The 23021-nt window shown below is 38.3% G+C and overlaps 2 protein-coding genes across 3 annotated transcripts in view; one reads left to right on the top strand and one right to left on the bottom strand.

The window, feature by feature from the left end:
* LOC111417928 (CUGBP Elav-like family member 1) overlaps positions 1-10077 on the bottom strand; it is a 207176-nt gene extending 197099 nt beyond the window's left edge. For both annotated transcript variants that reach the window (XM_023050360.2, XM_071201620.1), the window contains exon 1: positions 9867-10077. The gene's annotated coding sequence lies outside the window, so the exon portion shown is untranslated. The remainder of the gene's footprint in view (positions 1-9866) is intronic.
* On the top strand, positions 2061-2741 carry LOC139429151 (piggyBac transposable element-derived protein 4-like). Its single transcript, XM_071194641.1, has one exon. The coding sequence runs from the start codon at positions 2061-2063 to the stop codon at positions 2739-2741; it is 681 nt and encodes a 226-aa protein (XP_071050742.1).
* Positions 10078-23021: the final 12944 nt, after the last annotated feature.

The following is a 23021-nucleotide window of genomic DNA, read 5'->3' as shown; positions in this document are numbered from 1 at the left end:
CGTGGCATAGCCACTCGTTTTTCAACTTGAATTCGTGCATTTCAAACGTGTCTTACGAAACTTATTTTTTAATATACTATTACGTCCAGGACGCAAAAGACTTTTTGTAATTCGCTACGGTAATGGAAGCTATAACAGTACTCGAACGGGTGCTGTAATGAGACTCCTTACAGCATCCGATGCTGTAATGAGATTTTAGTAACATTTTATGGAACCAGTTCAAGTTGGTAACATTGGGTCATTACTTTTTCTAGTTGTCAATGTGACAATTTTTGTCTATGGATGTTTAAACACGTTCTTAGCATCGAATACAAAGTCCACAATGATGAGGACATTGACTCTGAGCAATTTCTCTTATTTTGGGAGGTGTACATCAAACATTTTTTTCAGGTGAATATATTTTGTGTTTTGACAGTTTCTAATAGTCAATTCAAAGTTTCTATTTTCAAGTGTTCCGGTGTTACCAACTGCTACATACCTATTTCCCTACATTGCCAAAATTTATTATATTTTTGTTAAAAAAAAAAGATAAAAACGCGAATTACAAAAAATAGCATAAAAAACACGTTTCATAAGACTTAAAGCACTCATTCATTAAAAAACTCGTGACTTCGCCACTCGTTTTTCAACTTGAATTCGTGCATTTCAAGCGTGTCTTACGAAACTTGTTTTTTAATATACTATTACGTCCAGCTACGACAATCAAAGAATTTGATACTATTAATTGTTAATTTATTGTTATGAACAAATTATAAACACAAAATAATCAACATTTAATTGTTTTATCATTTCATTTCATGTTTAAATGCAAATTTATAATAGCACATTTGTTCAATATGTGAGGTTAAATTGATGTGACGTTAAGTTTTTGACATAACATTAAATGAATTCTAAATGTCATTATTCTGAATTTGGTCTTTTTATTAATTTATAACTTTAGAATATGCAGTTTTCGAAAAAATGTTGTTTGATACACGACAGCGAAATTCTTTTGCATTCGCTAGTGTCATTTCGCTATCTTGTATCAAAAATAACTATTGAAAGTCAACATATTTTTTTACGTACAATTAAAAAGTGTAATAAAATCTATAGCAATCCATTTAAAATAACGAAGTTATGGTCTACTTCCGGTTGACCGGGAGACCAGTTACGTGAGACACCCTGTATATTATTCGTTGAATTCTTTTTTGTGTTGGGTTAGTTTTAAATAAATATATTAAAAAGCAACCGAGTTAAAATAAAAATCATTTAAAATTTTGCCGAGTTAAAAAAAAACACCTTATAAAAGGGGGTAGAACGTTGGGAGCCCCAAAAACCGGGTAAAAATGCGTTAGAAACAAAAGCACGGAAATTACCCGGAATAAAATTTCATTTCGGTAAACATAATTTCTTCATTTGCTTCTGGTCCGACCGCCATTACCGCACGTCTGAGTTTAGTGCATATTGCGAACGAGTTTTTCATATTTCAACGAACGTCGGGTTTTCGCATTAAAACGGGTACGTCTGACCGACACTCGGTCTTTCACGGAATACACATTAAATGTATTCATTAAAATATGCATCCGGAACGGCGCGCCTGGCCGGGTTGGACTCACGAAAATGAAGATAATATTTTCCGGTACTTTTCACGCGTGCTCCATTTTTTATGGTTGCTTTATGCAGTTTCTACCCCTTATTCCATGCAACAAATAATGAACGTCATAGGCAAGGGCAATTTTTTTTCGTTTTAAAAAGTATTTTACAAAATAATTTGTTATTAACCCTTTCGAGACGGATGTCGGATATATCAGTTTTTCCATAATTTGACTCTCAAACTGGTGTCGGATATATCCGACTTGCTTCTATACTGCTTGTGAAACTGTTATCTATAATATCCGACTGCGTCAAAACTTACTGTGGCCATAAAACCGCTGTCGGTTTATGCCGTCACAATTTACATGACACAGAAACTAATGTCGGTATAATCCGATCTAACGGAGATATCCGACAGTAACCGAGAGTGCAGGTGCGATGAATATGCGTTGCACATGTTTGTTTCAATTTCTTCAGTAATGTACAAAATGTCATCGGAAGACGATGCAGGTCCCTTACGTCCTAAAAGAGCCAAAAAAATTGATACCCAATCCAACAACTGGTGTGGTTTAGGTGACAAAGAAGTTAGAGATATTCTAAAAGTTGTGGATAACCTCGACGACTGTTATCTAAGCGAAGACGAACCATTTATTGATAGCGGAAGTGAATATAATCCCGAATCATCGAGCGACAGTGAGTCTTTTGAGAGTGCTGATAGTGGTGACGATTACTTAGAAAATGCGAACGACACCACTGAAAATAATAACGAGAACGAAGAAGAGGCACAGCCGCTTCATGAGATCAATATACAGTGGACAGATAACGAATTTAAGCCTAAGAAACATGCGTTTATAAGTGATCAATGTGGTGAAAATCCAGATTTCAATCTCAGTTCAAATTCAACTGAATTACACTACTTCTCGAGCATTTTCACAGAAGACATTGTTGACATAATCGTACATGAAACAAATCGCTATGGTGCAGAAAATGTAAATGACTGGAAAGATCTTCATAAGTCAGAGTTTTATGTTTTTTTAGCACTAAATTTACTAATGCCCAGAAACAAAAAATTATCTTTGCATGTGTATTGGTCAACTGATCCTCTAATAAATTCTCCTATTTTTGGACAATGCATGTCAAGAGATTACATTTTGGCAATCGATATATAGACATTTGCATTTCAGCAACAACAACGAAGCTTCAAAGCATGATCGTCTTTTCAAAATTAGAAATGTGTTAGAGAAAGATTTAAGAATGCAATGTATCCATTTGAGTCTCTTGTTATTGACGAAAGTTTGGTACTTTTCAAAGGACGCCTTGTATTTAAACAATATATAAAATCGAAGAGGCATCGTTTCGGAATCAAGTTGTATGTCTTGTGCGACTGCGAGACAGGCTACATTCTAGATTTTATTGTTTATATTGGAAAGGAGACAGATATTGACACCGAAACTAATCCTCTTTTGGGAATTACAGGTGCAGTTGTAATTAAATTGTTGACGCCATACCTAGATAAAGGACATTCCCTCTATCTATACCGATAATTTCTACACGATCTTTGTTTCTGCTCAATAGAAAAACGAAGACCTGTGGAACAGTGCGACAAAATCGGAGAGGTATGCCAGATCTAAAGAAAAAATTGAATAAAGGGGAGACGGTATGGAAAAGCACTGAGAAATTATTAGCCTTGAAATGGAAGGACCGCAGGGATGTAACCATGCCTTTTACAATGCATGAAAACCAAATAGTTACTCTTCCTAAACTGGACCGTAAATCTGGAGATAATATAAAGAAGCCCTTGTGCGTGTTAGACTATAATGCACAAATTGGAGCTGTTGATCGATCGGATATGCTAATAAGCAGTATAGATTCTATGAGAAAAAACGTCAAATGGTACAAGAAATTGTTTTTTCATGTCTTGGACATTTGTTTACTAAATAGTCATGCATTATTTTTGACACAAAATGAGAAAAAGGTTCCGCTAGCTGTATTTCATAAGAATGTTATTCGTCAGTTATTAGAAAGGTAACAACAAAGATTTCTTGTATCATTTTTATCATTATAATAACCAATATTCTTTTTCTTATCAGAGATAGCCTTCAGCGTAAAGTGCCACTTCGTGTTTGCCATAATTTGAAAAGGATTACAGACCGTCATTTTCCTTCATTGGTACCCAAAAATCAAAGCGAGCTTTACGGCGCTGTATGGTCTGTGCCAACACTACCACAGGAGTCAAAAAAAGAAAGGAATCTCGATACATGTGCAAAGAGTGTAATGTAGGTTTATGTATCGTACCTTGTTTCGAGAGATATCATACAACCACCAAATTTTGAGAGTTTTTGTGAAGTTCAGTCAGTCCAGTTTTCTGTATCCATTTTTATTACATTGATTATGAAAAAAGTGCCGTCTCGAAAGGGTTAAGACTTTGAAGAAAAATATTTTGCTAATTTTACTTGGTAATTCTACTACTACTAAGAATATATTTCTATTTAAGTTTTAGTACTCATCAATTTTTATTAAAAGAGTCTGCCTCTTTAGAGTATTATGCATGGCCCACAGCAAATTTTCTACTCGCAATACGGCACGCTGCCGTGGGGTGTTTTTAATATTCAGTAAGTGCATTAGGGACGCTTATTTTGGCGAAAGCACAATAGAGGGGTTTACCCGCTTACGTTGGTGCACCTTTTCCACCAGCTTCGCGGACGTATTAAATAGCAACCTAATGCAGAAACGCGCAGCAAATTGAATCGGCGACTGAAAGCGTGGGTCCGCGTATAAATTAAAGGGGATTGTTCTCTACTAGACCATAACGGTTTCCGACGCCAGAAATTTTGGCATAAATCAGTGAATTTTGCCAAGCAAGCGAATGCAGGTCAGGAATGATTTTGTTTTTAATCCTTTTTACAAAACCAACTCTCCTATTTACATAAGTAAGTAAATCGAAATCAAACTAGATATTTTATACCTAATCGTATTTCAATTTCAACGAAAAAAGAGTTTTTTCGCTCTCTTTAATATACCCAAATGACTTACACCACGGTCAACAAAAGATGTAACAACAGACGTGGTTTACTTTTTACAATCCCGGGTAGCTTTATCGCACTTAATGGCATAACGAAATTAGCCCTGTTTCATAAAGGGGGTCCGCGTACGTCAGTTTTACGGTTTGAAGTGTCCATTAGGGCGTCCAAAATAGAATAATTTAGTAGTTATCTGCAGCTGGAAGCCAGCTCCCTTTATTAGCCGAAGGGATGACATTATCGCGGACGGTGAGTTAAAAGCTAAAATAAAACCAAACCGTTCTAATCTTTCTAAAGGATACTGTAAAATAATAATTGAGAACTGCTTTAATAACATCGAAATATTTAAACGACGACGGCGAAGTCGCGTAACGTTGATATATTAGCGCATTTAATGTTAAGTAACGGTCGAGATGGCGGTTTGCGGTGAAACTCACAGACGCAAACTGCCACAAAGTAGCTAATGTGAGATAGATTCGTATCTTTTGGGGGTAGTTGCTGGTAAACTTGGTACATAAATTCGTCGGGGACCTCCGCGACATCTTTATCTACTGGAACACTGCTAAATGACGTGGTTGGAACAGCGGCATACGGAACTCTGGCACATAAACAACTTTTACGGTTCAGGAAATTCACGACAAATTTAGTTTCTTGAATTACCTGCAATTTGATAAAGTTAATTTTGATTTATTTATTATTTACTAAGTTTATTATCACTCTACATATTCCCTACTCTCTTCGAAGCGGGAACTGAATGGTTAAGGGGATAGTCGTCGTGGCAGAGGCGTTTATTGTCTTGTGCGTTTTTCATAAAAATTCAATACTGCCAAGGGACGGATTCCATTATGGATACGACCGCATCCCGGAACTAAAAGAAGGCGGAAAGGTCGTCGTTCCGGGTGAGTCATGGAAATTCAGACACCGAATTCACACCGGTCACGTTATCCTCTTAAAGGAGCCGTTATAATAACAGTATTGAGGGACGAATAAAGGTGCCTCCCGTCCCGATGGCCACAGAATCCTCTAAGTGCATCGATACGATGTCATTTTGGGAATTTGATACTCAAAACTACCGCAAAGATAAAAAGATGTCTTTACGACTATTGATACAGAGAAAGAAAAGATAATGTTACAACAACAAAAAAAAATGTAAGATCGAAGACTTTTATGGCCAGTATTAATTGAAGTAAAGGGTTTGGAGGACTTAGTACCTCACCTGGTGGAAATCTTTCAGGCATGCCTGGCGCTGCGCTATATACCCAGTCGGTGGCGTGAGGTCACAGTGAACTTCATACCAAAACCGGGTAAGCTTGATTATTTCACACCGAAATCGCTTAGACCAATCAGTCTCTCCTCCTTTCTTTTGAAAACTCTGGAAAGACTGTGTGATCGCTACATTAGAGATTTTCGTCTTCCAACTAAACCAGTAAATCCTAATCAACACGCTTACACTCAGGGCAAGTCCACACTAACGGCTCTTCACTCAGTGACCAGCTTTGTTGGTGGGGCGCTGGACCTAAAGGAGTCCGCCCTGGGTGTTTTTATAGATATAGAGGGAGCTTTTGATAAAACAACTTTCTCTGGTATTAACGAAGCCTTGTTAGAGCATAATGTTCCACCGACTCTTTGTGGTTGGATTGAGAACACTCTTAAACATAGGATAGTTAAGCTTAGGGCTGGCGATGTCAGTCTTCTTTACTCGAGACTGTCCACAAGGAGGTGTACTATCCCCACTTTTGTGGAACCTCACCCTGGATAGCCTCTTGAACCGCCTCGCTGAAGCCAACTTTATTACAGTTGGTTACGCAGATGATTTAACCATTCTTGTCAAAGGCAAGTATATAAACGTGCTGTTTGATAGGATGCAAGTAGCTCTTAAATTGATAGAGACGAACAAAGACTCTCTGTGAATCCTAAGAAGACAGAGTTGATTCTTTTCACACGGATGAGGAAGGTTGACAAGCCCAGAATGCCATCCCTTGCTAATACTCCATTGGCATTGTCAAAAGAAGTTAAATATCTGGGCATCACGCATGACAATAAAATGACATGGAGAGCCCACCTAGATAATAGAGTTGAAAAAGCGTACGTTGCATTCGGTCAATGCCGGAGGGCTATATGTAAGACATGGGGTTACACGGCTGTAATCCGACCTATGCTTACATATAGTGCAGTAGTATGGTGGTCAAAAACCCTACAGTCTACATCTACTGCTGCACTTATTAAAGTACAGAGACTTGCGTGTTTGTATGTTACAGGTGCGCTGCGGACTACCCCCACTGCAGCCATGGAAAACATGTTAAACCTAACGCCACTTCATTTGTTCATCCAAGAGGTGGCATTGGTGACCATGATTCGACTGCGAGCAATAGGAATTCTGATGGGTGAGAGAAACAGTAAAAATGCCAATCTCTGGAACGAAATGGTGGAATACTCACAAATTCTCACCCACCCAAGTTCCACAGAAGTAGAGGTAAAAAACAGCCTTAAAATCTACACTGATGGTTCAAAGAGACGGGAAGGAGCTGGAGCCGGAGTCTTCTCGTACGATCTCCGACTCCACGTATCTGAATCTCTAGGTAAAAGTACCACCGTCATACAGGCGGAATTAATCGCCATACAACTTGCCGCTGACGTTATTGTCAGATCCAACTTGGTAGGTAAGACTTTTACAATTTATACTGACGGTAGACAAGCCATTTTGGCCCTGAGTAGAATAACAATTACTTCAGGACTTGTTATGGGTTGTCATCTGACATTGAAGAAGGCCGCAGTGCATAACTGTGTTATACTTCAATGGATAAAAGGACACTCGACTTGTTCAGGTAACAACCACGCTGATAGGCTTGCCAAAAGGAGCGCCATGTTCGCCTGAACCGATAATCGCTCCATCCTTATCAACTCAGATTGAGATAATTAAAGATTTTACCCACAAAAAGTTTATGAACTGGTGGGATATGGTTAAAGGCTGCCATCTGTCTAAGGAAGTATTACATTATCCTTCAGTAGAGGCAGCCTTGTCTTTCGTAAGGCTTGGTAGGAACGCTCTACGAACTGTAACGGGACTCATCACGGGTCACTGTAAGGTAAACAAGCATCTTTATAACCTTAAGCTTGCTGTTAGTCCTCTCTGTCGACTCTGTAAAGAGAGCGAGGAGACGGTCCGACACATCTTGTGTGAATGCCCCACTCTGCAAGACCCCAGAATGAGAGACTTCGGAGAGGAATGGCCGACCACAGATGGCATCAGGAACACACCTCTGAGCTGTATCCTAGCCTTCGGAAATTCCTTAGGCTGGTTGATGTAGTCGGAGAGAGTGTAGGAGGACGTACAAGGTCCTAGGTGCTGTATGCGTAAGCATACCCTCCGCTTTCCTACATACATACATACAATTGAAGTAAAATAGAATTAACGCTAGCACCATCACTAGAACTAACACTAGTACTATCATTAGTACCAAGTCTTGTGTTAGTCCTAATGATAGTGTTAGTTGTAAAGTCTAGTATTATCATTAAGAAAGTTTCTAGTTCAATATCGGTAATAATTAAACGGAAAGAAAAATAGTGGCCTCTGTCACCGGTAAAGTAATTTTCCGCTGGGCAAATTCGTGCTGGGGAAACGGCGCTTCCTTTGATCAGAAAACTAATTTCCACCGACGCGACGGCCGATATTTATCAGCGATAAACCTGAAAATGGGAAGACGCGGGGGCTGCCGAGAGGCTTCGTTCGATTCAATCTGCCAACTGTTTGGGACATCAAACACCGACCGAACACGCGGAAACGGAAATGGAAAAATGCCTACAACCACTTCTGTTTGTAGGAAAGTACAAAATTCCCTGCTCGAACACCAATGGAAAAGCGAACCGCTCAATGGGGTTTTCAAATTATTCTTTCAAACCAATATCACCTCAATCTTTTTATTTCAGTGTGTTTTATGTTTTACTTTTTCTCATTATTGAAGATTTGATCAAAACGAAATTAGAAAACTCTGTGAATTATGTATTATTTATTCGTCAATCATTTATGTGCATTAGAAGCGATACGAACATTTTCGAGGGAAAACTTTACCTCATTGTGTTTGGTTTTCTGAGCTACATCATTGAAAATTCTGAGAAATTTGATCTGAAGTTCCTGTAAATCTGATCATGATGCCTTCTGGTCTAATTGCCTTTGTTTGCCGTTTTTCTAGAATATTCGAGTAGCTCCATATAGAAGTAAAAAGCATTTATTATTATTAAAAAGATTTGGTGTATAACGAAGAGTAATTAGCTCATTAATTAATTAATTATTATTTACTAGAATATATATTGTCAAACTTTCCAGCGATTTGGTCACTTTTGAACTTATTAATTTATGCAACGACGTCAGATAAGTAATAAAATTTTTGATCTAAAACATAAATTAAATTATATTTGAAATGATAATAAAACAGACGATATTATATTTACGGTGCAACAATTTATTAAATATACGCTATAAACTGATGTTAACCAAACGTTAGTGATAACCCAACTTGAACTTTAACCTCGCTAACAGAATGTACGTTTCTTAACTTTATACTAAATTGTGAAGAATAATTTTGATTTTATACAATACGTATTGCGATAGTTTAAATTTTATGTTTAACATCCGATGTAGAAGATACATTTAAAAAGAAAATGTTAAAAATTGAGGACACATGTCTTAAAAAAAAAAAAATTCGTGTATTTTTATATCGCAGGTATTTCTGATGTAATATTTATATCGGTCAAGAAAGTAATTATATTACAGGTATTTTCAGCTTACGTCAAGGCTACACGTTGTACGTTATCTTTATGGGTTCTCGTCACATCGGCATAATGCATTTACCCAACTCGATTTACGTAAAGTGGTACTTCTTATTACGATTCTGTTTTATTACAGGAAATGAAAATTTGTAAAATTAAAAATAGTTTGGCGCCAACCATTTTTTACGTGACCTCATTTAAAAGAAATTGAAACGAAAGTTTTACGACAATTTCGAAATAAGGATTTATTTATGCGTCGAAAAAATCTTATAATAAACTACTTGGCAGACTTTTACAGTATATCCGACATCTACTTTTCGTCATTAACACAACGCTAATGTATCTATCGTTGTAAAAGTCACCGACATAAATCACGTGTAAATAAAACTTTTTATTTATTCACAATACGTGCGGATTTCCCCGCCCACTCCACGTTCGTTTAACGAAAAAATAGACCCACTCGTAAGAATGTTTATTATTTCAGAAACTAAACGGGGATCTTCTTACCTTTGAACAGACCAAAGCTCCACAAATATAGCAACAAGGCACAACACGTCACACGACAAAAAGGCGTGGGTAAAACAACAGAGAGAAAATTAACGTACACAAATAGAAAAAGAAACAATGACGATTACAATGTGTAAAAACGAATAATAATGTGGATGTAGACAAATAAAAATGAATACAAAAAACGTTAAAGCACACACACAGAGCGTTGCGGACGGCACAAAAAGACAAGACACTGTTACTAGAAGGCACAACGGACTCTAAACCGCTCCGTAAGTCGGTCTTATCAGAAATGTAAGCAATCAGTAGATAAGCACGGCCCCTTATATGAATGTTTACTGAGTGTCGATTTCTACCTTATCGAATTAGAAAATAAACATCTATGCATGATTTTTTTTCTTAACTTTAGTAAATTCTAAATATAAAGATTCAAAATAACAAAAAAAATTCTGTTTTTATTTTTAATTTAATATATCGATTATCTTAGAATATAAAATAGATGTATGTAGTGTAATATAGTGTATTTTAGTACTATCTTTTTATAGTTGGTTTACATTGGATATTTACATTACGATAATTCTTGTAAAAATATAATATTTATTTCAAATATCACTCAACTAATTCAAATATATTTTTTGAACAGTAATTTCAAACGCCGACCGAGGAGCTACAATATGATGCGACCTTGGCTTAATTAACGGAAAGATCCACAACTTCACCTGACAAAACCAAGGCCACCTCAGGCCGAGGCGCTACAATATGATGACTAGTTTTACCTTGAAATGATTAACTTCGACTTAATTATTCAAATACAACTTTAAATGATGAAGCTGAGGCATCACAAAATGATTATTAATTTCACGTAGATATAATAATAATAATAATAATGCCTTTATTAATAAGTCGCAAAAAAAAGGAAAGAAAATAATAATACACTCTTAGAAAATAGACTTATTTTCTGGACGAAGTTCAGTTTGGTTATTAACCAACTGCTCTTCCACTTAATCCAGAATATATAGAAAATATATATATAAAGCAAAAATGAGAATGTTTTTAACAATACTAATAAACAAAATGAAAAAAAAAAACAAATAACAAAATACGACGACATGTCAGTATAAAGCGATACATTAGTAACTCAGAATATAATAAAAAAAAATCATGATGACTCAAGCAGGAGGGAGGATTTTAGTTTACTCTTGAACGAAATACAGTTCAATCCTATAAGGTTCATAGGTAGATCATTGTACGTTTTAGCTATCTGGTAGGAAAAGGATCGGTGCGAGGCGATCTTTCCTCCTTATATTAATGTTATGGACATCGCTTCTGAAAGATAGGCGTTGCAGCAAGTAAGGAGGCCGCTGACTTTTATTAATTTTATAATAAATGCAAGTTGCAAGTCTGTTTTTCATGTTCAACCACCCAGTCTCTGCCAACTTATGACTAATATAGTCATATTTACGAATTCCGTAAATAAACCTCAGACAACCGTTCTGAAGGTTCTGGATACGACGCCCACTCGCCTCTGTTAAATTTGGACCATAAACAACGTCGCAGTGATTTAATTTGCTTAGAATCAAGCTATCACACAGCATAATTTTTAATTTTTTACTTAAGACATCCCTATGGGCATACAAGAGACGCAGGGCGCCATACCCACCCCTCAAGCACCTGGCCACATGCTCCTCAAACCTCAACTGATGATCCAATGTGACTCCTAAAATTTTTATATCATCAGAAACAGTAAGAGGTTCGCCATCCACCACCAATTGACCGAATATCAAAGGCTTAATCGCTCTCCTTGTAACACTACCGCAAAACAGAAGAACAGAAGACTTAAATGGATTTAGCACGAGTTCATGGCGTTTCGCAACATCAGAAAATAATGCTATATCTGAGTTAAATTTTATGCAGGCATCAACCCAATTATTTGGATTAAAATTCAGCAGAAGCTGTGTATCGTCTGCATACAACCAAGAACCTGGTCAAAATCAGATGTATAAATAGAGAACAATAGTGGCCCCAAAATGGACCCCTGAGGGACTCCACGAGTAACGCTCGACACTTGACTATTAATCTTCACAACCTGAGACCTGTCCGACAAAAATGACTTTATCAAAATTGCAGCTTGATTTCCAAGACCAAAATAATTAAGTTTAGATGCATATGTATATTATGATTTATTGTATCAAATGCTTTGGTGAAGTCCAACGATAACAAAAGTGCGGCTTGCCCGGCCTCTCTAGAAGCAAATACATCATCAGTAAGGTTCAATAAAGCTGTTGCGCAGCTGAAACCCGAACGAAACCCAGATTGTTGATCTGGCAGTATACTATACCTTTCGCAGTGTGCTCTAAGTTGCTTTTCCAAGACTCTCTCTAAAATTTTTGACATTACTGGGAGGATACTGATCGGTCTAAAATCCCTCAGGGCAGAAGGGGAAGATACTTTAGGTAATGCAATTACTTCAGCCATTTTCCAGGCATCCGGAAAAACTGATTGATGAACAGCAGCGTTTATTACGTGAGTAATATAAGGAATGAGAAAAGGGGTACACAAGTCAATCATCCAGATTGAGATACCATCAGAACCCACCGCTGCAGTTTTAATGTTAATAATTATTATAGATACTTCATATTCATCAACAGGCATAAAAGCTTGCATTATCTGCACTCTAGGGTTTACATTATTTTGATAAAATATGGGTAATTCGGGATCAGTCTGGATATAAAGTGAAGAATCACCGTGAACAAAGTAATTATTTAAATCGTTTGGAAGAAAAATGTTAGGCACTTTGTTATCAATTTTTTTATTTATATTTAGAAGTTTAATCTTTCTCCAAAGAGCCTTTGGATCTTTACTACGTAAGGCGTAATCATAGTATGCCTTCTTTTCAGCCCGCACCGTTGATGTTACCAGATTGCGATGCAACTTGTATGAAACCCAGTCTTGAGTTAGCTTAGACTTTTTGAATTTTTTAAGCGCATCATCTCGAATAGACATTAGTAGTTTAGTATTATCTGTTAGCCAGGGACTGGGAGGCTTTGTAAACCGTCTAGTTTTTAAAGGTGCATGCAAATCCATCAGAGTAAGTAAACAATTATTGAAAAAAGTTATTTTATCATTCACATTTTCTTGATCATATATGTTTCTCCACGGAATTGATTTCAGATCGTTCAAGAATTGTGGATAATTAATGTTTTTCACATCCCTGTATGTACGATAAATTGCAGCAGGCCTACCGATATCAAATGCCAATATGATATTAATCGTTAGCGTTGCGCAACCATCTCGGGAAATAAGGTAAGCTTTCTTCAGGACTTTTTTCACTTCATTTTAACTATTCGTTTTACTAACGATAAAGTAGTTTTTTAATAACCAATATTTGAGAATGATAAAAATAAGTTTCCTGTCAACAAAGTATAGACTTCAAATATAAACACCAGGCAAGATAAATTTTCTGGAAGGATTGCCGACAAGAAGTGGGGATCGAGTAGAGTGTTTACTTTTTATTTCTCTTCTGAATTATTCATCAGACAAGAGGTAGGCGGCATCTGCAAGCGTATCCTGTCCCGACACCAATGGAAATCCCCCCCTGAAACCTCTTCTCGCAGAATAATAAGAATCCGAGTAGAAGCCAGGAGGTTATTGGTTTCTTTGGCGAGGATTAACGAACAATTAGTTTAATGATATTTTTTATTAAAAAGAAAAAGAAGGCTTTTGTGTTTTTCAACCGATATTAGTTTAATCTTCGTCCATTTTCTCTTTTAAAAGATACCATATTTCATTCCAATGGGATATGGGAAAACTGGAAATTCACTCACGTCAGCATCCGATGTTTCTGCTATTGCATTCTGGCGCATTTTTCCCATTCACGTGGTGTATTAATCATTTTTTTTGTGTGCAGGCGTCAGGATTCATCGACGTGGCGTGGATGCAACCCTACAAACACGTCGTCGTTTTGCGTTTACTTTTTTTCAATTTTTGTCGTTTCATCTGAATTACTACAATATTTTTATGAATAATTTCTATAGCAACTAATCGCATCTCTGCATAAAGAGGAAAAAGAATGTTCCCATTTTGAAATAGGAATAAGTAGCTTCTCTTATTCGTTGTCGTCGCGACATTTCGATTTAATCCATATTAATAGGACCTCCGTGACTGGTCCCGTAAAATTTTGAATGCAGTCCCAGCTCCAACACCAACTACTATTGCTGAGGAACCTTATCTCACCCGTGTCAGGCAACGGTCTCGACACGGCTTTGTCGTGTAAACGTCAAAACGAACAAAACCCTTCCCCGGCTTAACGTCTCTATTTATAGTTGTGTTTGACTTGATTTAATAACGGGGACGCGAAAATGGCCATTGTTAGCGTTTCGTTCCACCTTAAAGAAGGAAAATGCAGTGGAGGACCGCATTTTTAATTACGTGTCTTCTTTGTATTCCGTCAAATTAGGAGAGCGAAGGAGAATTTGATACAATGCAGTTGAGATCTTACGGTAAAATCCTTTCAAAAATTTTGAAATTGGACCTAAGTTGTGATTACCTATTCTGTTATCCAGGTTTTTATAAATGATATCTTTCAAAATTCCTTTTCATTACCTTGCTTGAAGTTGGACTTAGCGTTGAATAGAGTCTGTAAGAAAAGCTGGGAATTTGGCAAAAGAAAATCGATAAAGTGGGCAACTTCGCAGCTTTGGCGGCGTTTACCGCCTTCTCGGGCAAAAGTGCAGTAGCATAAAGAACCCACTAACGACTGTCGAGTGGCGGCCGTTGAAAAAGCTTGGAGTCCGTTCGTTCGTCGGTCGGGCATTATCCCAGAGTCAATCGAAGTTTTCCCGGCCGAGAAAAGTATCCCCGCAATAGTTGTGATTGTAGCCCGGCGGGGTTACCGCGCTTCGCTGCACACTTAATTAATTACCGCAAATTAACTTCTTATCCGTTGCCCGGAGTAATAACGGTTGGATTAAAAGAATGCAAGAGCGACTTTGTGACTTTAACGAGTTGCGAGAGATGATGAATCGATAAAGTAGCGGAGGAGAATAAAGTTTTTGGGACGCAACGGCAAAAGATTTCTTGATGGGAATTGTTAATTTAACTTGTTCGACTTTGAAACAGCTCGAAGGAGGATTTCATTTCATCGGTACTGCTTTGGACAGCGCGCCGCATCTTACCCGCTTCGTTCCATTAAGTTCTATTTTGTCATATTTGACACTCCTTCTTAATCCTTTTGATTTCACCAATTATCATTTATATCTATCTAATAAACATATATGATGAAACATATCGATCCTACAACACACTCATGTTTATAAAATCACCTTATTATGTGATGGAACCGTCTGCGGTACACATAACAGCCAATAAACTCGTCTCCGGCGAGTCGCCTTAAGCGGCCACAGAAACAGGGGAATCTGAAAGCCAGTCATGTTTCCACAATTCATATCGCATTCCACATCCATTACATGAATGGGCCCCTCGTCGCCGTAAGGGCCGTTTCTCTTTCTCTCGTATTCTATTTAAAAACTTTTTTTTCAGGAAGGCACCGTTTACCGCTTCCACTTAAACTCGTCCAGATCCGTATTTCACAATTACCAAAAAAAAGCATTTCCACATTACCAATTTTCCACGAAGAATTATGAGAATATTCAATAAGGGTGCTTTTAAGCGATGACGTCAATGCCTCTTGTCGTACGTGTAAGCTCGACGGATAATCGCGGACGGGGACGGCAACGTTCGCATTATCGGATTATTCCATTAGTCAAATCGCGAAATAATCGCCAGAAATAACAACTACACGTGAATATATTTACATTAATTTTCACCGGGGTTCTCTGTTATTGTAAGCTTCTCTTTGTTTTCGATCATTTACGCACCATTTAATTTATGTTTAAGTCTTATTTCATTACTACGTTTTATCATTGTACAGAGAACATTCTATTTTAAATTGTTGTAAATTACAATGTAATAATTATTTTCTATTAGTTGTGCGTCTCATTTTTGGTGCCTTATTATTATTATTGCTGCCGGGCTGAGGGGAGCGGCCCCTCTCCGCGACCTATAAGATCTATTGTAACTTTAGCCCTCTAAAGGTTTAGGGTAACTGTAGGTCCTTGATGTACCTTAGTCGGTGAACCTCAGGTCTTGAACCTTTATGTCGGTAGGTGTCAAGAGAGTTTTACCGAAAATGTTGTGTTTTAGACACAACATTTTTTTTTAGCTGTTTCTGACTCGTCGTTGCAAAATCGACAAGTTTGATGCATGGCCGGTAAGGTAACTTGTGAGCGTCCTCAGATCCCCTTTGCTGAGGCATAAAACCTGTTTGGTTTTGTTTTGTGACGGAGTTATCGCTTGTCTGTGACCTGGAAGTTCTTTCCAGCGTAAGGCTACCTTTGAGACCTCCCAATTGTTGATTATTTGTTTTAGGTGTTTTTTTTGTAGTCTACAGCCAGGTTGGGGTCCAATGAAAGGCGTGTAAAGGGCACCATAGATGGCTTCCAAAGCTAACCGCTGGATTTGTGCCAACTGTTGTACTTATATTTTGTTTTTGGCCACCAAACCAATGAGGCCTAGGCGACCATAATTATTGCTACGTAGGCCCAATGAGCCATTCGTGGTTTGAGTCCCAGTTCCTTCCTAGGAGCCTGCGGCAGATTTGATTTGCCATGATGGCCTTTTTCCTCACCTTATCTAAGTATGAGTTCCAGTTTAGTGCACTGTCTTGTATTACCTCTAGGTATTTAACTTCTGTTTTGAGATTAATAGTTCTGCTTTCAATGGAGAGTGCTTTTATTTGTAGCTTCCTTCTCCGAATGAAAGGGACTATTTCGATTTTATTTGGATTGATGCTGAGCAAGTACTGGTGAATAGTAGGGCTTTCTGCATTAGTTGCGTTATAATTGTATCATATTTGACTCGGCATCTTGAATTCGTTTTTTGTTAGGGTGTTCATCAGGTCATCAACTACCACGCACCATAATACAGGTGATAGCTCTCCCCCTTAGGGACATCCTCTTATGGCCTTTATAGTCAGCGACTCGCCTCCTGGCACCATTTGATTGTCGACGGATGTATATCTTTTACCTTTATAGCTTTCTCTATGGATTCATAGGAGGTGTTATCAAACGCACCCTCTATGTCTATGAAAGCACATAGGGCTATCTCTTTGGTAATTTTTACCTCTAAAGTACTAGAGTCAAAGCATGGAGAGTAGTAATTGTTGATTTTGTTTTCTGGTAAGCATGTTGGCTAGGGTGGAGTGGATTAGTGACTCCATTCCTAAGATTACCTTTTCTATCTCTTTGAGGAGAAACGAAGTTAGGCTAATTGGTCTGTATGCCTTTGAACGCCTACCTTTACTTTCCTCCATAGTGTGGGTATATAGCTAAGGCTGATATATGTATGTATGTAAGCGTGGAGTGCGTAATTTTTACGCTCGCACTTAGGCCCCAGCGGGCCCCTTGTGCATTCTCCCTTGGAGGCTTGAGGTGGAATGAGAAGGTATCTCGTTAGGTGACGGTACCGCTTACTCGTTGCCAATGACGAGTTACCGCCGCCCCAACCCCCCGACCCACACTTCATCTCGGCCGCAGCCTGGCGGAGCGCACGGCTAGCTCAACGACCTGGCGGAGCGCACGGCTAGCTCAACATCCTGGCGGAGGAGCGCACGGCTCACACAACGACCTGGTGGAGCGCACGGCTAGCTCAACGTCCTGGCGGAGCGCACGACTTGCTCAACGGCCTGGCGCAGGTCCGATCAGCGTGGGCGTGGTGTCAAAGAGCGCTCACGCGCATTCGTCCCTATAAAGTCAAGCCTCACACACATGCGTGCTGCTAACGACAACCAGAGATTGACGACTGGTTGCCGGGACCGACGGCTTAACGTCCCCTCCGAAGGACGGGGGGCGACTCAACGTGCTTTCACCGGGGTTTGAACCCGGGATGTCTGCGTGTTAACCAGAGTGCTAACACGCTGAGCCATCACGCTCCCTAAGGCTGATATATAGGAAGGGCTATATATAGGGATATTATTACTGGGAACAGGTCTTCTAAGCCTTTTGGCAAAAAAATAGTCAGAATTCCATCTCCACCAGGCGATTACTATGTTAGGTGTAAGAATGTTCCAGCGAACCCTGATGGACGGATTAAGTCCATTACTTCAGGGTCGGCATCTGCGTGTGGGTAGACTTTTGAGGAAGGAAAGTGTGTACTCAGTAGGAGCTCAAACGATTCCTTAGCATCCTCAGTGTATTTACCATATTATTTGCATAGGTGGCCTACATCAGTGTTGTGATCTTTTACCAAGATCTTATGCAGACAAGCAACTGTAGGCGTATTGTCTATGCCTTCACAGAAGCTGCGCCTGGTTTTTCTTTTGGCTTTGCGGATAGCCAAGTTATATTCCGTTATGGCTTTCCTATAAAGGTCCCATGTTTGCTCGAGTTTTGAATGCCTCACTTAATTATATAGTCTTCTAACCATGACTCGCTGTTTTTCAAGGTCGTTATTCCACCAAGGCAAATTGAATTGTGCTTTTTTGTGTTTTATTGGACAGCTTGATTCATATGCACCATGTTTGAGATTGTTTAATTGAAATGAGGCTATTTCAAGATCCTCTCTGCTTTCAATATTTGTTTTGATTTCGTCGACGTCTTCATTGATGTGTCTACAAAAAGAGCACCAATCAGGGAGTGAGGGGATTCTGAATTCTGTTTGTTTCGTCATGTCTGCTACAATGACAAAGCGAATATGCTTGTGATTCGCGTGATTTCAGTGATTTCACGTGAAAGTCGTCTAGCACCTCTTGTCGACTTTTATTACCAAAAGCTCTCTCCTCTGTGATAGATTAACTTAGCTACTTTTGTTGATAGTCTTCTGACTATTTCTCCATATACATATAGCTCTTGGATCAGCGCAACATGTATGTTGGGCCCTTGACCAGCACGTCGCTTATACAGTACTGGATATTGGCCTGGATTTTTGGTGCCTACGTGGGGAAACAAAGTTTTTTTGAAAATTTTATTATCAAACTTAATTATTTTATATTAAATTCATAAAATAGAATGTTTCAGCTTTAATTTGAGAAGTAAGTTGTTTTTTAATTTAATTAATTTCTTTTATATATTCATTTGTGCACATTTATCCATTAGCATTCATCCGAATGGCAAAATCCCATAGAATTTATCTCTGAATAATAGAAACCCACGACACAAGATTATATCCAGCGCCCGACGCGTTCGACCGAGCAATCATTTCATTTATTTTAGCCATCAACGATGAACAATACCCCCCGAACAACAACTACAACGAACAGCAAGGGCCGACACATACCAACAACAGTAATAATAATAACGACGAGAACAAACGGCTGCACGGTCGCCTTTGTACTAATTTAAATGAATTATGTCATCCTATGCGCTCGGCTCCGATACCAACCATGTCATTGTACAGGGGGTTGGGCAAACGACATCTCCGATCCTATTCAACCGGGATCCGTGGAATTATACCGGCCGGAATTTGTTGCTCGTCGAACCTATAGATTTCTATGTATACAATCACCTTTTTAACCGTCGAGTCTTGTCCGGTGCTTTCGGAAGCGCCAGATAAAGTGTCACGAACGTTGAGTGACATCCTTTGTACGGGGAAAATGTCGACGCGACAGTCTCGCCAACCCTTCGTAAAGGAAATTACACTAGAGACTCGACACAACGGTGGTAGGTGATGGAACGCGGAATGTAAATACGATGGAATTGTCGCGATGGGTCCAACAGACATGAATAGCACGTTCCGGATGACTCTTTTGGCACTGTCAATCCCAAAACTGTCGAAACACGCCTTTTCATGAATGCGGTTTTGTATAATTCAACTAGCTGTACTTATTTAGTTTCAAGCTTTCATTAGGAGGATTTTTGTAATAAATGGGTATCATGTGAAGAATCTTAAATAGTTCATTCGGTAATAAATCCTTTTTTTTTTGGGACACAAATTACACACCCGTAAACCGTTCCCTTGAACCATTATTAGGTTCCTAAATAAAATCGGGAAACAAGAAAAAGGGCGCGTGCGGTTAATGTGAAAACTTTAATTCGAACTGAACCGGGGAGGCGACAACGACTGGAAAAAGGAGGTTCGCCCCCGCGATTCACTGCGATTGCCTTACGAAAAGGGGAGGTTGGCTGTAAATTACGAGCAGGTGTGTGCCGAATTTTCCGAGGCGAATTGTCTTACCCGGGAAATTTGAAAAATTAAGAAAAATTGCGAATGCAGCCGTTAGGCAACGTGGGAGTAGGGTCGAAGAGGTGGTGGGCGAAACAAAGGGTGAGCGTCGCCAAGATAGGGACGAGTGAATCTTCCGGCTTGGCACGTAACACGGACGTATCTTCCTGGGACCGTGTTACGGTCAATTGGTCCACTATTTCACGAACCTTAAATGGATTAAAGAGTCGTAAGGGGTGAACAATAGCACCTCAATTCGTCTCGCTTATTTTCTTTTCTTTTATTTAAATAAAACTGAAAACAAATTGTTTTGCTTGAACTAAAACTAAAATCGTCTTAGCCGTCTTTAGAGACGTTCGGCTAAACCCAAATGATTCTAGTGATATATATAATATTAGTTCTACATAATAATAGTGTTAATGTAAAACTAGAACTAACACTAGACCTAGAACTAGAAACATTCGGGTTTAGCCGTCTTGAGAGACGTGCTGCTAAACCAGAATGATTTAAGTTCTAGGTTTTGTGTTAGTTGTAGTGATAGTGCTAGTGTAAACGTCGAATGTTTCTAGTTCTAGATCTTGTGTTAGTTCTAGTGATAGTATTAGTGTAAAACTAGAACTAGCACAAAACCTAGAACTCAAATCATTCGGGTTTAGCCGCATGTCTCTCAAGACGATTAAACCAGAATGATTCTAGTTCTAGTTCTTGTGTTAGTTCTAGTGATAGTGCTAGTGTAAAACTAGAACTAACACTAGACCGAGAACTAGAAAAATTTGGGTTTAGCCGTGCGTCTGAAGACGCACGGCATTATAGTTTATATCAAAACATTACAATATTAACAATGCTATATTGCAGCATATTAACCACATGACCTTGAGTTAGCTAGAATGGACTGACTCATACAAATGAATATACTCTTGGATCAAATCTAAGCCGAGGTCGCTTGCGGCCGTGGCGCTATAATTGATACAATAATACTACAATATAAGTCAAGACATATTGCAACGCTTTGGCTTAACTATGAAAAAATGTATATTATACATTTATAATTTTATATACAATATAGTATATTGTACATTATAGATTATATCACAACATTACAATATTAACAATAATATTTAGTAGCGTATCGATCCCACGTGACCTTGGTTTAGCTAGAATGGAGAAGCTATGGTCGGCTTAATCATACAAATGCATATATTCTTCAAAAACGTATCTGAAAAAACGTCAGATTCCTTTAAAGCAAATATTCTTGGTTCAAACCTAAGCCGAGGTTGCTTGCGGCCGAGGCATTATAGCTTATACCACAACATTACAATATTAACAGTGATATATTACAGCGTATCGATCCCACGTGACCTCGGGTTCGCTAGAATGGAGAAGCTATGGTCGGCTTAATCATACAAATGCATATATTCTTCAAAAACGTAACGGAAAAAACGTCAGATTCCTTTAAAGCACATATTCTTGGTTCTAACCTAAGCCGAGGCATTATATCTTATACCACAACATTACAATATTAACAGTGATATATTACAGCGCATCGATCCTACGTGACCTCGGGTTCGCTAGAATGGAGAAACTAATGTCGGCTTAATCATACAAAAGCATATATTCTTTGTTCAAACCTAAGCCGAGGTCGCTTGCGGCCGAGGCATTATAGCTTATACCACAACATTACAATATTACCAGTGATATATTGCAGCATATTAACCACATGACCTTGGGTTAGCTAGAATGGACTGAATCATACAAATGAATATATTATAATATTAGCCAAGATATATTGCAACGCTTCGGCTTAATTATGTAAAAATGTACTTTACTCGTTCAAATATAAGGCGAGGTCGCTTACGACCGATGCATTACAATTTATACCACAACATTACTAATGTAATGTCGGGATTTAAAATAAAGTTCCTGTTGATAGTGTGAACAATGAATTTTATTAAGGTTAATCACATGGTGTTTGTTCAACGTTCGGACGACAATTCTTATTCTTTATTCTGCAATTCAAACGTTTATTAACCTTCGGTGCAACGACGTTCAATTCGCAATACGAAGCGTCGAAAACACCTGAGTTTGTATTAATTGCAATGCTTACACTATCAATACTTAATATTAACTTATTTTACCACTACACTAATGTGTCCTGGCTAATATTGTATCGCTGTTGTATTAACTATAATGCCTCAACCGCAAGCGACTTGGTTTAAGTTGGCACGAAAAATGTATATTTTTACACACTCAAGCCGAAGTCCATTTTAATTTAACCAAGGTCACGTGAGATCGATACGCTGCAATTTATGTTTGCTAATATTTATTTAGATTGCGACCTCGGGTAAAGTTTACTCGAAACAATTGTTATTTTGACAGCAGGTAGTGCTGGTGTAAACGTCGAATGTTTCTAGTTCTAGGTCTTGTGTTAGTTCTAGTGATAGTGCTGGTGGTTTAGCCGCACGTCTCTCAAGACGGCTAAACCAGAATGATTCTAGTTCTAGATCTTGTGTTAGTTCTAGTGATAGTATTAGTGTAAAACTAGAACTAGCACAAAACCTAGAACTCAAATCATTCGGGTTTAGCCGCATGTCTCTCAAGACGATTAAACCAGAATGATTCTAGTTCTAGTTCTTGTGTTAGTTCTAGTGATAATTGTTACTCAGTGCTAGATTGTTGAATATTTTTATTGAAGTTGTTGAAAGGTTAAATATACGTATTAGAAAAGTATATTAGATTATATTGTAGAACTAGAATCATTAAAATTTGGGTTTAGCCGTTTTAAGAGACGTACGGCTAAATAGATTGTTGGGTGGAACCATGGATACCCCAACAATGATTGAAATGCAAAAGTTACGAGATAAAACATTTAAAGATTTCAAGAAAAGTAAAACTACAGCCAAATGGAATTCTTGGTAAATGACCATTTTGATCACGAGCTTT

This window comes from Onthophagus taurus, chromosome 2, assembly GCF_036711975.1.
Source record: "Onthophagus taurus isolate NC chromosome 2, IU_Otau_3.0, whole genome shotgun sequence".
Taxonomy (NCBI): domain Eukaryota; kingdom Metazoa; phylum Arthropoda; class Insecta; order Coleoptera; family Scarabaeidae; genus Onthophagus; species Onthophagus taurus.
This window is presented reverse-complemented; position numbering and strand designations above follow the sequence as displayed.